Raw genomic sequence first — 15077 nt, forward strand, 5'->3', positions numbered from 1 at the left:
GAATATTCTGGGAACGGAGATGCTTCAAATGTGTGTTATCTTGTGGAGAACACTGGCAGCCCCATTCACACTGCAGAGGCCCAGTTACAATGCAGTGGTATTTCTCAAGTAGGAAATTTAAAGCTATTCATGACATCAAGCCCCCATCTCTTAAGTTCAGTTTCAAATGCACAGGGTAATTGTTCCAGCTTCTGAGTACAGCATGCTGTCCTAAGGCATACCGCATATGAAAGGAACTCAGTGCTTCACCAGGTTCAATGTGATGATACTTTTTAAATAGATAGGTTGCTGCTATTGGCAGCACCCTAAACAAAAAATGTGCTTTTAAGTTCAGTTCAGGATCAAAGGGGTATCTGTTTCAGCTTCCAAAAATATGTGCACTGTGCTGAGGAGTCCCACATAATGAAGGAAGTCAACAACGCTGCACTGGGTTAAACTTCTAGGTTGTCCTAAAATGTAGATCGGGTCATCTCAAAACAAATATTGAGGTCTGAATTCAAGAGGAGTCTCTACTCTTCCTATGAGACCAATATTTAGTGTTCTGGGGCATGATTTATTTTACTGTCTTAGTCATAGAGACTGTACAGCCAGAATGTATCTCAACCCTGTTTCCCAGTTGCTGTCTCAAGTGTGCATGGGGATCAGCACTGATTTAACCAGATGTGGGATTCACCTTAGGAGCTTTTAATCCTGGCCTAGCTTTTTTCAGTGGAGAATACCTTTAATAGTGCCATCTGTGATAGATGGAGTAGTGCATATAGGTCTGTGCTTACCCAGTGCGTTCTGCAATTTACAACCCCTTGCTGACTCCTGTTTGTAGCTTTACTGAAGAGTAATAGAGGTAGGTTGGAACCTTATGCAACCTTAAAAACTAGAGCCTATGGAGAAGTGAAGGCATGACCCAGGGAGCTTAAGGACCAGAAAAGGTCCTAGTAAGGATTTAGAAGGGCCATCTCTTCAGTGTCATCATTTGCTTCAGCAACAATTCACAGCTAAGTTAACATGATGCTGTGCTACATGGTCTTGAAATGTCTGATTGTAATGGGATGCTTTATGTCAGCTAAGGTGACAAGTGCACAACGTTTATTAGAGAAAGTTGCAGAGTTCGGCTGTTGTTATCTGCAAGTGCATGATGCTTTGCCCACCTCCTGTTCTCCTCATTGCCTTAAGGAAAACATATTTTCTTTCATGACACTAATAAATGTCAGTTATAACGAAAGCATCTTCTCCAAGGCTAGTGTGGCTGTGCTATGGCTTTTCAGTTTCTTTAATGCTCAGTTGTTCTGAAATGTGTTTCAGTTGCTCTCTGTTAATAGCCTTGATTAGGAAAGGTGCATTAACTCATCTGTTTCTCAGCAAGTTGGTTTTGCTTCTCATTTGTCTCGTGTGTTAAGTTTTGATAAGGGGATAGTCCCTGCCTCTCCTTTTATTGTTGGCTTTGTAGTGTATTTCTCAATATGTTAATTAGGAAGTCATACTTTGTGATGTTCCTGAAGAGATACCATTCATGTAATAACTGCTGTGAGCAGACTAGGACTATGTAGTGCTTTCCCCTCCCATATATTTCTGTGCTTTACAGTTTTTACGTTACCTTTCTGGTTCTTCTGCACGTATTTCTAGTAAGAATAATCTTAAATTCTTTTTCTGGACTATCTATATATTGTTTTCTGTAGCAGATCCTTTTCTGATTTGTTTCTGCAACACATGTCATTTACTGATTCTTTTATTTCTGTTGTTAACTGAGGAGATGAAGTTTCTAGGGCCATGCAGAAACTGCAGTTCTTACAACAAGATACCACCGCGTGGGGACTCCAGTATCTACAGCTTATTTCTCTTAAGTGTGGATTGCCACATGCATCTTGAGCAACTGAGAGTGCCAAGAAATATAAGACTTCCATCTTACTATCTTCTGTGTTACTCTGTGGCTGATAACTTGTGATCTTACAGCAACAACTTCAGACCTGAGAAAAGATGATGCAACTTTGCTGGAGCCATTAGGGTTGAACTCATTTGTGTTGGTCATGAACATGTCCCCAGGTCTGAAGTCTTAAACAGCAGTAGCTCAGGATAAGCTCTTTCCAGGAGAGTGCTCTGAGAGTGGTCATTAGGCCTGTTGTGTTGCATTAAGGACATGGAAGAAAAAACTTCGGGCAAGTTTCCTTTCCTTTAAGATGCTAGCAACAGTGATTTCTTTACTTGTCACATTTTGAGGATGTTAACAAGTAAACGATAAAAAGACCAGAATTAATTGTTAAATCTTGAGATGCCTGCAGAGGAGAACTCGATATCATAATCGTTCTTGAAAGTAGTGCAGTTCCAGAGTCTCTTGTAAGGATGTTTGCATTGAATTTGCACATGTTGTGCAGTGGATGGCTGAGCTTGACAACCTACAGGGAAGGGGCAAAGAAATGTGGGCTGTGGTTGTTTTGGTTATTTGTTGTTGGTTGTTTTTTATTACTTGAAATAATGCTTGTGTTGCCTTATTTCTTCTTTCCTAGTAACTTTGCCAGGGAATTGTCTTCTGGAAGTTCTGCGGCTATAAATTATGTCAGAAGTTTGATTTTTGGCTTTACGCAGTGACTCTTTCTTACAGGGCTTTTTTTAGGAAGTTTCTCTTTTTTTTGACCAAGTGAGATCAAGGCCAAACACACGTTAGAAAGAAAAATCTTGGTTTGAAATAAGTTACCCTCTACTTAAAGTGAGCGCTTCCTGAACTTCTGTTCCATCTCTGTGTCCCCTTTTCCATGTTTTCAGCTCTTGGTGAGCGTTAGTTTCAGCCCCAAAGGCTGGGGTAGATGTGATTGTTCTGCTCTTTTCCGGCTTGCTGTGAAATCTCCTTTCTGTGTGAAAATGCATTGACAGGTTCTCTCATGTGACCTGATTTGCCAAGTGGTACATGCTGTGAGTATCACTAAAAGCCTTCACATCTGAGTGCGTGAGTTTTTCAGTATTACTTGGTTATGCATATACAGCTGTTAGAAGAGTTAAGCATTTACAGGTGTATTGCTATGATCTGGCCCTGGAGCAGTGAAGTTGTTTTATGAGTTTAATACAGAATGATGGTACTATGCCAGCTGAAAATGTCATCTTTTCTGATTTTTCATCATGCTTAGTGTAACAAAAGTCTTGTGAATTAACTTCTCAAAGCAGCTGATTTTAGGTGTTGCAGGTTGGGATTTCCATTTATCCCTTGAAGTAATATGATTTTAGAGCAACATGCCTGCTGACCTGAGCAACTTAAAGCTCAATCAAGGGTATTTTCCTTTGTCAGCATGGCACAGTTAAGGATATGTGTCAGAGAGTCCCTGTGGATAACTGGGTTACTAGGATACAGTGTAGGCTCTGTTTTAATTAGACAGTTACTCTTGTCTTCAGGCTGTCTGTCGTTTCATTGCTTCTAGAGAGTTTGTAGTGATAGTGCAATTTCAAGAAATAAAAATTACTTTGTTAAGGACATAAGGATATTTGTATGCACTGGGTGCAAAATACTACTCACGGATGTGTCATCTACACGAAAGAGAGGCTAATATAAATTTAATTGGTCTTTTCAAAAACTTCCAGCATCTGCATTTTGGAGGATGCTTCAGTGTCGAGCATAAACAGAAAGCTTCTCAGTAGTCATTCGTTTGGGTGAAAACTGACACTAGCTCTTTAGAGACTAAAAATCAAATTGCTGTGCGGAGAGCAATTAAAGAAAAAAAAAACAAAAAAACAACCCAAACAAAAAAAGGATGGGGGAGGAAGGGAGAAAGCTTTTTCTTCCTAAAAAATGTGACCTCTTTATCATGATGAGCAAACCCGATGCGAGTTTTTCTTAGAGTTAACCTTTGTAAAGCCAGTCCAAGTTTGTGTGTACTTTATCCCTAGCATAATGCCAAAAAAGCCTGAGTGCTCTCAGCAGAAGCTACACTTGGAGCTATAATTTCATTTGCCGTTTTCTCTGTGTGCACACATGGCCAGCCAGCCGGTCACAATAGAGCACTGAGCCCTGCACGAAGCCATTGCTCTCCTCAGCTGTGGGTGACGGTCTGTAGGAACGTAGTGGCCATAGAAGGCTTTCGTGTGTGAAACATCCACCTCTCTTCCCCCTGAGGTGCTGGAAACGGTATGAATGGTCATGGCTTTCTCATATTCTCTGCATTCGGAGAAGTTCTAGAGGGGAACTGTCAGCTGGAGACGTGTTCCTGCTATAAGAGCTTTATGCAGTTCCACAACTGAGGACTTCTGCATCATTTGGGTTTGCAGGTGTTGTGTAGGTGTGACAAACTGTTCTGTGCATGGGTTTTGTTCCCAGCCCACTTGTTAGCAAAGTTGTGGTTTTTCAAAAGTAATAATATTGGTTGGGAGATGAACCTCATTGTGTGCTTGTGTTTGTAGAGTGGGTGGTGGGGTTGTTTGCTCTCTCCCCATCTGTATGTTCTCCTGCCCTTACTGACTGATCTGGTGGTATGTTACAAAAAGCTTCTCTTCAGTTACAAAGTTTTTCTTCCCTTTCATGAAAAACAGCATGTGTTACAATGGTATTAAATTAAGAGAAGCTGTAGGCTTTTCCTTTTAATCCGCCAGTTACTGGAAACTACTGCAGGGTCCTGTTCTGCCTCAACAGCGGGTATGTTCAGAAGGCTCCTGGATCGGAACATAGGCTTCGGATTTTCTGATGAGGTGTTCTGTGGGCTGTGCAGTGGAATTTGGGATCCCAGACTGCCTACAGCTCTTTTAACATGATGGTTACCAGCAAGTCCTAAAGGAAGTTTTGAGAGCTTTTCAATGTTGAATAAGGAAGAATTATAGGTGTTACCAGTTCATTAGTTTTCAAATGCGCTATTTAACGAGGAGTGTCGTATTTTTTAATACGCTCAGGTATGAATGCAGTTACACTGTCTTCTACTTAAACCTCTTTCTTTACAAAGTCTTCATCACCTCTGCTGGCAATCAAGTAAGGGTTTATCTTTGCCCTTTCCCTTTGTGCTTTGCTGCACGTTTTCACGTCATACAGAGAATAGAAGCTCATGCTCATTTGCTGTAGAGGAGGGAGAGTTTCTCCTGTACTTGCACCTGAGCAGCAGCTGAGCCACATCTGTTTGCATGTGGATGAAGAATGACTTCAAGATGTTCCTCTTCTTTCTTGGCTATAGATTGAAAACTGAAGTGTGCAAAAGTGAGTGTGTGTGTACATAGGCACTCACTTTGCATGCTTCCTGTTCACACTGTTATTTTTCTCTTAATACAACTTCTTATCATTTGTTACAAAATTTTATCTTCAGCTGCAGCACAAGACTGCCAAGATTCAGCAAACTTTTTTTACTTCTTTACTTGCTCTCTGTTTTAGCCTTTCAGGTAGTACAAGCCGTTTAATGAGTGAAATCATGAGTGCATGTGGTAAATGGTGAGATATTCTTTTACAATAAGAAAATGAGCATCTTCAGGAAACGGCTGTTATGACTCCAGATGATTTGTGTCCTTTGCGCAGCCTAAGCAGCAAGGGCACATTGGGTATGGGTGCAGCATGTGCTCTGGGAACAGACCCTTCCAAACACTGCCCAGAGCCCCACAGAGGAGCTAGAGCTCTGGAAGGCAGGAACTGTGCAAGCTCTCACCCCCTCCTCTCCCTGGCTTTTGTGTGCCAGGGCTGATTACTGTCAGTGTTCAATCCATGCTTAATGCCTCCCAGAGAAGAAAGCAGACAGCTTTTCAGCTGCACATGCTTCTGTGACTGGTATTTTCCTCCAAGCCAGACACCTAAGAAATTTAGTTAGATGCTTACACAAGAGACCTGTGTAAGTTTTTTGCAGTGATCTAATGCATACAAGATCTTTTTTGGCAGAAGCTGAACTAAATGCTGTTAAATAAATTGGTTATTAAGCGTTAAGCCATACGAAGAAGAGTTATAATTTTTTTCGGATACATTTGAGTCTGTCATTTTTTCTATGCTTGGGTGGTCTCATCCTATGCTGGGTTCAGTTATTTAAATTTCTTACTGTTTCTCAAAGAAAAATTGAAATGAATTGTTAAAAGCTTTCTGTAAACGTGGTGTGCTACTCTACCCTATAGTCAGGGAGCTGTTTCAAGTGGTAAATATTCCTAGTGAATCCATAGCTTTAAGAATTTGAGAACTGTTACCTAATAGAATCTAGTTAGGTAATAGGCTCAAACTTAAACAGGGGAGATGTAAGTTTGATAGAAGGAAGAAATTCTTCACTATGGGGTGGTGAGGCACTGGCACAGGTTGCCCAGAGAAGCTGTGGCTGCCCCATCCCTGGCAGTGTTCAAGGCCAGGTTGGATGGGGCTTGGAGCAACTTGGGCTAGTGGGAGGTGTCCCTGACCATGAACTGGATGATCCTTAATGTCCCTTCCAACCCAAACCATTCTGTGATTCTATGAATAGGATATTTCCCATAATACTTGGCATGCATGTAGTGTCGGTTGCCTCTCTTATCTAAAATGCCTTTGTTTGAAACAGTGGGCAGTAATAAAAGAACAGTTTTTCTCCTTGCCTAAAAAAAGAAAGGTGCTAAAATTGAATTTTTTAGACCACTGTGTTAGTACACAGATGACTGGGTTTTTTGAGGTGATGTATGTTTGAACTGGTTTGCAGCTAGGCTGCTGGCACTTTCTGATGCTTGCAAAATTTATTAGCTGTTGCTTAGTTTCTAAAAAGTAATAGAGCAGAAATTACTAGTTTTATTCTTAAGGTTCATTTTTATCAGCAGTAAAGACTGCTCTATTACATTGGTTGGTGTCATCCCTGTACCTATCATCTATAATTTAACATTTTTGTAATATAGGAAATTACCTACATTTTAGTATAAACTGGAGTTGTGATAGTGTATCATTGCCACATTTTAATAGCAGAGTGCAGAAAAGTCTTGCAACTTTTTTGAAGCCACATGAGAGATCAGTGGCAGGGGCAAAAGTTACCTCTTGAATCCCACATTTAAAAATATATGAAAGTATATTTATTATAAATAAATATGTAAATATGGAAACTTATGAACAGATGAATATATATTTGGAAAATCATCCTTTTTTTACCTTATTATAGAGTATGGAACAGACATTACTTTTCAGCACTGCGACTACAGGAAGGACGAAAACTACATCTCTCTAATTGCTTTTGGGAAAAATTACTAGTCTAGTTCCTGGTTAGTGAACACTCATAGCTTTCTGGCAAGCCCACATGGTATATTTTTGTCACTGAAGTCTGTAGACTGCAGCAGTCCTTTGCTGTAGTCATGAGACTGCATGTGTTATGGCCCTTCCCGAATTCACACAAGTCTGCACCAGTGTTAACGGTGCACGTCTGTGCTTCTGTAAATACGGATTTGGCAGTTGAAGGGATCATTGTGCTCAGTGACAGGTTTCATTAATTGTGAATTTAATTCAGGCTCTAACCAGTTCTGCAGGGCAGCAGAAGCAGCGGAGAGTTCGTCACCCCAAGCCCATCAGCACATTTCCTATGCTGTCATTCTTCCTGTGTCCGAAAGTTGTTGTCTGAGCTGAGGCATTGTACTGGTGCCATCTGTGCCTCCTGTGGCCCCAGCCACAAGTGCTCTCCTTTCCTCCCCTTTGCAGTAGCTTGGGATCACAGCTTTGCTTCCTAAGCTAACTGTTCTTTCTCAGAATGTTATCGGCTTGGTGCAGTTTGGCTTGTCTGATTGTCAGCCTGTCGCCAGTGCTGACCTCAGTGGCACTACAGTTGCTGGATGGCAAAACTGTCACCCAGCAGCTGTGCAAACAAACAAGTCAGCATTGATATTCATCAATAGCTTTGTGCAGTCGTGATGTTGAGATACACCAGAGCATGTGCAATCTGTCTGCTTTCTTTGTCCCACGGTATAGCCAGATCAGCTGCTCTGCGTGGTGAGGGTGTGATTGTCATACCGTGGTGTTCCTTCACCTCCTTCCCTTTTTCCTTTGCTTTTCCTTCCTCTTTGTGGGCTGTCCAGCTGCTCTGAGGCGCATCTACTGCATATCCCATCTGCTCTCCATGAGCGGCACATGCAGTTCTAACAAGCAGTACTGAATTAGTACACTGTTGTTCTGTAGGTGACAGAAAACAATAAATTGTATTGTTAATGGCATGTCACTAATGCTCCCTGTTTCTGAAATGCTAAGCAAAGCAAAGAGCACGGAAGAGTAGCTCGTGAACTTGCTGATGAGTTGTTTCAAAATCCTAGACCACAAGTGAATTTTCCCCACTCCACTTACTTAACTAACTGCTGTTACCTTGTCTTGGAAATAAAGGGAATAAATGAAATAAATACTAGCCCATATTGGCCTTGCCTCTTATGCGTGTCTATTGGACAGTTTATGGTGGTGCAGGTGACTCTTCAGAAGATCTTTTTGCCATGAAGTCGCTTCCAGCAGGATCTGGCCTTGTGACAGCTTCCCTATCCTATTGAGCAAAGATAGAGGGCAATCTCTATGAGTGAAGGAAAATTAATGATACATGGCATAGGCAAGAACAGGCAATGAAACTGTTTTGTTTTTGGAAGCACCTCTAGCTTTGGGTCAAAGATTTGTGGAGATACATGATCAAAAGTGCAGTTACTAATCAGTACATATTCACCTTTGCCGGTTATATTAACTGTTGTGTGTAGCATTTTCACATTTACCATGCTTACTGTGTTGAAACTAGCACAGCTGTCTTGTGTTACTGTCACAGGGATTTATGACATGAAGCTGTGATGAACAAGAACAACTTTTATCTGTTAGCATGTTTGCCTGTAGAACTCACTGTAGGCAAGTGCTGGGACTCCAAAGTGTGACCAAGGTGCACAGGATTTCACAGGGCTGGCTAAAAGGAATTGTGCACGGGGGAAGAAATGATTCATTCTGGCAGTGTTTGTTTCATAGCCTTGTGAGTCTTTTCCTTTAGTAACTCCCTGCTTATTCAAAATCTCACAAAGATTAAAATAAAGACTGAAAGCCTAAGTTAAAGTGGCTGCACTGTGTTCAAAAGCTGACTTCCGTGGAAGAAGTCAAGGGTAGACTTGTGTATTTGTCTTTCATAGCTTTTACAGGAGCGTACTTATGTTCTTTCACCCCTTCTTCTTTCACCCCACCCTTTCCCCTCACTCCTTCTTTTTTCCCTTTTCTCCCTAAAAGCATTGTAAGGCAGTATATTTTATAATTGCACCACAACTAAGCATCATAAAGTTGGCAGTGCCTACAATGAGTTTAAGGGGAAGGGGAAGTTGATTTGGAGTATTTGAGAGAATAGTATCTGCTATGCTGCAAAACATTGTGCATGGAATCTGTAAAATAAAGCATAGACTCACAGCATTCGTATTTGGTTAGCTGTGATTAGTGGTACAGTGATATTAGCTCTGTGCATTAATACTTGTAATAGTGCTTTTCAGCTTCAAAATTTATCAAGTTGATATTTCAGCTCTTGAAAAGTTGTGTCAAAGAATTCAGCAAACAGACCGGGGAGGAGGGGTTGAGTACAGCAGTTTATCACCTTTGGAAAGTGTTGTTAGACTGACAACAGTGTGTTAACAGATAGGTGAGCTATTCCTGCAGGACCTAGCATGGGTTACTGAGTTCAAGGCATCTTCTAAAGGGTCACAAATGTAGTTACAGTTGAGCAGTGTGCTGTATCACTGTCTGGCACTTTATACTGTGTATGCTGGGTTTGATTTTAAACTGATCCCTGATGGTTTAACTGGACAGGATTCCCACCCACCCCACTTCCCCTAGCCTTTTTAATGTGCATTGCCAGTAGGTTCCGGGAAAACTGTGTGTATACTTCCATGTGCAAGCAGGATAATCAGGTAGGATAGATAATTTATGGATGAAGCCTTTGTGTGTATCCTTGAAAAATATCCTGAGGCAATTTTCTAATATTCCCTTAATATTCAGCTCTGAAGGTTATTAATTCAGTCTTGACATTTCAGAAAAGTACTCAAACAATAATCAACCTTTTCTTTGCAAAATGCATCCATATTTGGAAAAGCTCAGAAACAGAACTTCTCTGTAACCCAAGAACACTTTTGTGAGAGAGGAATAATTAGAATCATAAGAGTCACAGAATGGTTTGTCTTGGAAGGGACCTTAAAGGTCCAACCCTCCTGCCATGGGCAGGGACACCTTCCACTAGACCAGATTGCTCCAAGCCCCATGCAGCCTGACCTTGAACACTGCCAGGGATGGGGCAGCAACAACTTCTCTGGGCAACCTGTGCCAGCACCTCACCACCCTCACAGGGAAGAATTTCTTCATAATACCTAATCTAAATCTCCCTCTTTAAGGTCATAATCCCTTGTTCTGCCACTACATGCCCTCTCCAGTTTTCTTGTAGGCCCTCTTTAGGTACTAGAAGCTGCTCTAAGGTCTCCCCTGAGCCTTCTCCAGGCTGAACAAGCCCAACTCTCTCAGCCTCTCTTCACAGGAGAAGTGCTACAGCCCTCGTAGGATCTCTGTGGCCTTCTCTGGACTCACTTGAGAAGGTCCATATCCCTTTTGTGTTGGGAGCCCCAGAGCTGAACACAGTATTGCAGGTGGTCTCACAAGAGTGGGGTAAGAGGGGACTTGAATTATAGTCAAGTTATGCAAATTACATTCGTATGTGATTTTTGCACATATTTTCTGAAAATATCCGGTGAATTCTTAGCTTTTTCTGCTTTGTGTTTGAACCCAGCTATTACTGCTTGGATTCTGCAAACTGGAGCAGTGAATGTTTTAGTACAGGTGGCCCATAAATAGGGTACTCCCACAGCAGGTTGTGAATAAAGACAGCAATTATGTACTGAAGCAATTTGTCACTGACTGCTAAAAGACCAGAAGTTAAATGGATGGCTGGCAATACAAGCGTAACTACTGGACATGTTACCTAGGAAATTCTCATGAGTGGTATCAGGTCCACATTTGCCTTATGTAAAAGGAACTCCTCTTCATCTCTCATGTATCACTCATTTCTGATTCAAGAGGGAGGATCTGGTCCTCGAAATACAGCAGATCTGCTAGTGAGCCTAATATTAAGAAGTAATAAAACAGAGGAAATGAAGTGTTGCTAAAGGAAAGCAGAAGGCTTAAAGTTAGGCAAATTTTTATCCTGCATTATTCCCTGTTACCCTTCTTGTTTACTTTGTGACACCATTAGCTGCCATGAACTGTAGCCTCGCATAGGGAACTACTTTCTCTCCTGTGGTCCTCACAGAAATGCTGTTGTAGAGAGATGAGTAGGTGCAGAGTGAGAGGAGCTTGTGTTGCCTGCTCACGTCCAGGGAATGGAGTTTCACAGAGAATCTTGCTGTTTGTGCTGACTTGCGCACGTAGGTGTTTCTTCTACTGGGAGGTTTTCCGTAGCCTTTGAATTCTGGGCAGTTATGTCTAGAAATATTGTATGTGAGATTGTTTCATTGTAATCTTACTACTTGTGCTAATCTGGTGCTTTTTTGTTTTCCTCTCTCCCTCTTCATTTAGGTGAGAGATCCTTGGAGCAGCAAAATTTTTCCTTTTTCTCAGTGGACTCAAAGATGCACGAAAGCATATCAGGCAGCAGGACACAAATGGCCTTAGCAAAAAGTACTTTGGAGTCCCAAGAAAGTAATTTCTTTCAAACAGTTTTATCATCAGTTACCACTCCTTTTGATGTGACTTTATTTAACCAAGAAGAAATGGTCAGGATGTCAGAAGGGAGAAGTATGCCGTTGGTAGATGGCTCTGTAACAAACAATGAGGCTTTCTTAAGTGACGATGAGTTTATTAGTTCATTTCCAAAGGCACAGTGGACTCCTCCACTGAAGTCTTTTGTAGTTTTAACAGATCATCACTCAGTTAATACAGTAGAGCCACCAAGAGAAATGTTAGAAACTGTTTTCCTGACACCTTCATCATCTGTCTTTTTTTCACCGTATGACATCTTAAAAACAGCACAGCAGAAGACTCCGTTGAGCACGGTCCCTGATCACAGTAATGCTCCTACTGAATCAAAGCCTTTTGTACAAGATAGTGAAATGCTAGCACCAGGCAGAGACTTGCAGTTGTACCCTCCAAATACAGCTATTTATTTCACTTCCGTTCTTTCAGAGGAGGGAGTTGCAGTGCAGGAAAACATAAATGCAAGTTTAACAGCTTTGCCTTCTGGGGCTACTTCAGAAGCATCACCTTTTCATCTCAAGCTGCTGGGTGAAACTAGCCTGGTGACCCCAAATGCCACAGCACGAAGTGCAGACCTGTACGGTGACATTTACGCTGATGTGAGTAGCAGGGCAGCAGAAAGTCTCAGTCTAAGGACCTACCCCTTTCCAAGCATTCCCTGGGCCACGCTGGCGTCGGTAGCCAGTGCTGAGCCTGCTTTGTTTTCTATTAGTCTTCCACTTGCGTCTTTCCCGCTTCACTCAGCTGTCATTTCCATGGATTCTAGTAGAGTTCTTAATGCCAACCTGTTTACACATGAATCCTCCAGTACAGCACCAAATTTGCCTGCTGGTTCAGAAGTACCAAGTCAATCAGAGCTTGCCAGTGAGCTCATGAGTCCAGTGCCTTTCACAAGATCATACAGTTCTTGTTTGTATTGTGACTCAGTTTCATTTCTGCCCGAAGCAGGCTTTTCCCCAGAACAGGACGTGGGCTCAGGTGATTATGTTGAAACTTTGTCCATCAAAGCCTCTGAATTACAAGGCATAACTCCGTTTACAACTATAATTACTGACAGGTATGAATTAGAGGAGCCTACACCTGAGACTTTTGATACTTCTTTTCCATCAAGACCAGTTGTTTCATTTTCTTCAAGATTTGCAGAAATCCCTGATTCAAGCGTGTTTTTATTAAGCACTGTGGAAACTGTCCTTAACACTGGGACACCTATAACAATTTCTTCTTCCTACCATCAGCTCGCTGAAGGAACATCACTGAGCATCTCTGCTCAGTTCCCCACCCCAGTTCTGGAAACAGTTTCATTGACACCAAGCACTCACATAGAACTTCCTGGTGCCACCACCATTCTGTTTGACTCCACCTTCATTCAGAGTGAGCCGGTAGCATCGTTTGCAGTCAGTTATACAACTTTGCTGGAGTTGCCAGAATTAATGCCATCAGAATCTGTCTTGCTTGAGAAGACGTCTACAAGGGAGGAACCGTCTTTAAATATTTTGGATTTCTCATCCAGTCTTTTATCGACACCATTTCTTATTGAACCTAACTTCTTGTCTCTGTCATCGGCCATGCTGAATTCTTACTCTATTATGGAAAGTGATTTATCAACACTCTTACCTCAGACCTCGTTGATTGGAACATTAGTATTTTCCAAGGATGTTTCCAGCTGGGACTTTGCTACCACTGTCAGCTCTGCCACTGATACTGAGGTTTCTCAGTTCCTTCTCAGCCAAACATCATATTTGTATTCAGATGCATCCTCTCTTCCAGGTGCATATGTTCCTGAAATAACACCATCATCAGATTTTCACTCTGAGTTGTCTGTGTTTCTGGAAGCACCCTCAGTACTGCCAGCGGGCTCTGAAGTTGTGTTTACCTCAGCTGTTACAGGAGCTACCTCTCAGCTGGAGCCTTCGCTCTCCACCTCTTACTCTGTGGTTCCTACCCTGGTGTTGCCTGCTTCCAGCACCCAGTCTGTTATGAGCAGCATCTTGCTCAATGAAACAGATCTGATATCTCTGTTTACTACCTTTCCAGCAACTCCTGTCTTAAATGTATCTTCATCTCCGCTCTCAACTGCTCTGGCTTCTGATGAGGATATTGGTGCTACAGTTAGCCCCACGCTGCTTTTAACATCTCGCAGCGAGGGCAGTGCCCACACAGCCCTTCCTCCTGCAGACCTTAACAACCTGACATCAGGGTCTGACACCATCAGCGTGACGCCCTTTCCTACAGCATCTCTGTCAGTGGCCGCGTCATTTGCTCCCACCCAGTTTCCTCCAACTTCTAGCCCTGCCACTGGATATGAAGTTCCAGCAGAAAGCAGTGTAACTTCTGGTACTGATGCATCGGCTGCTTCCACTGCTGTCCCCATGACCACAGCTACCAGTGCTGTGGACAGCCGCAGCACGACTGCTGCTGGCAGCCTGCCGACATTCTCCTCCACCCCTCTGGTGACTACTACTCAATCTGAACCTGTGGTTATAACTTCTGCAGTGAGCACTACCAAGCAGCCATATGTCTGCGACATCACAGTTCCTGATGCTTATTTAGTTACTGCAGGTAAGATACTTCTAATATTTCTATTTTGTTTTCCAGAAGCCACTGTAATGCGACCCCCTAGTTAAATTGTAGATAATGAATTAACTAAGAGAACCTTTCAAAGAAATATGGCATAAATTTAGACAAACAAGTGTAAAAGTGGTGATTTATCATTTATTCTTGAAAACAATAGAATTCATGTGAGCAAAGTCTGTTGTGATGGTGAGTTACGTGCACATTACACTGCACAGAGAGTGAACTTGCCTTCTAAAATTGCTGATGCATATATACAAATCTGCTGAATTAGAGGCTGCTTTATCATTTCATGGGTTGTAAATGAATGTTGCTGTCATGGTGATGTTTTTGCCAAACTATTAAATGTTCTGACTGAGTAAGTTTCTCCTTTCAGTTGTTGCTGCTGTTTGTAAAAACAACCTGCATGTGAGGTAATGTTGTAATATGAAAGAGGAGGGTTGGTTTAAAAAATAATTGGGGTTTGTAACCATTTTTATAATTTTACCGTACTAGCTTATATTTATATTTTCCCTCCTCCTCCTGTACTTATTTCAGTTGGATTCCGTGTGTTTGTAACCAGAAAAAGTGACATTAGTGTGTTTCAAAACTAATTGTCTTGGCATCTGTGTTTGCTTTTTTGGTGTTTTCCTATCTCTTCCTAACTTGTTAACAAAACAACACCAGCAAACTAATCCAGGGCAGCTGCAAAAGTGCAACACATTTTGCCTTTAAAATTTATTTGTAATATGTAAATCAGAATGAGCATAATCTCATCTTCCAGATATGAAGGTGAGCTGGCTATGCCATGATGAGGAAGTTGTCGGGTTTTTTAACCTGTAATTTGAGTAGTTTTGTAGGCAAGCTACTGGTGGGAAGTAAAGGCAGGATGACAACACGACATCGTTCAGTTGTTTCTTTG

At 41.8% G+C, this 15077-nt stretch overlaps 1 protein-coding gene across 6 annotated transcripts in view; it reads left to right on the forward strand.

Moving 5' to 3' along the window:
- KIAA1549 (KIAA1549 ortholog) overlaps nucleotides 1-15077 on the forward strand; it is a 147510-nt gene that overhangs the window by 58874 nt on the left and 73559 nt on the right. For all 6 annotated transcript variants that reach the window (XR_008973640.1, XM_057420506.1, XM_057420511.1 and 3 more), the window contains exon 2: nucleotides 11429-14164. Coding sequence is in view for 5 of the 6 variants with exons in the window: in XM_057420506.1 (XP_057276489.1) it covers nucleotides 11429-14164 (2736 nt within the window). In the remaining variant the exon portion in view is untranslated. The remainder of the gene's footprint in view (nucleotides 1-11428; nucleotides 14165-15077) is intronic.

Source organism: Pezoporus wallicus, unplaced genomic scaffold (genome assembly GCF_028554395.1).
Source record: "Pezoporus wallicus isolate ANWC-B61680 ecotype Strahan unplaced genomic scaffold, APGP_CSIRO_Pwel_v1 contig_2871, whole genome shotgun sequence".
Lineage (NCBI taxonomy): Eukaryota > Metazoa > Chordata > Aves > Psittaciformes > Psittacidae > Pezoporus > Pezoporus wallicus.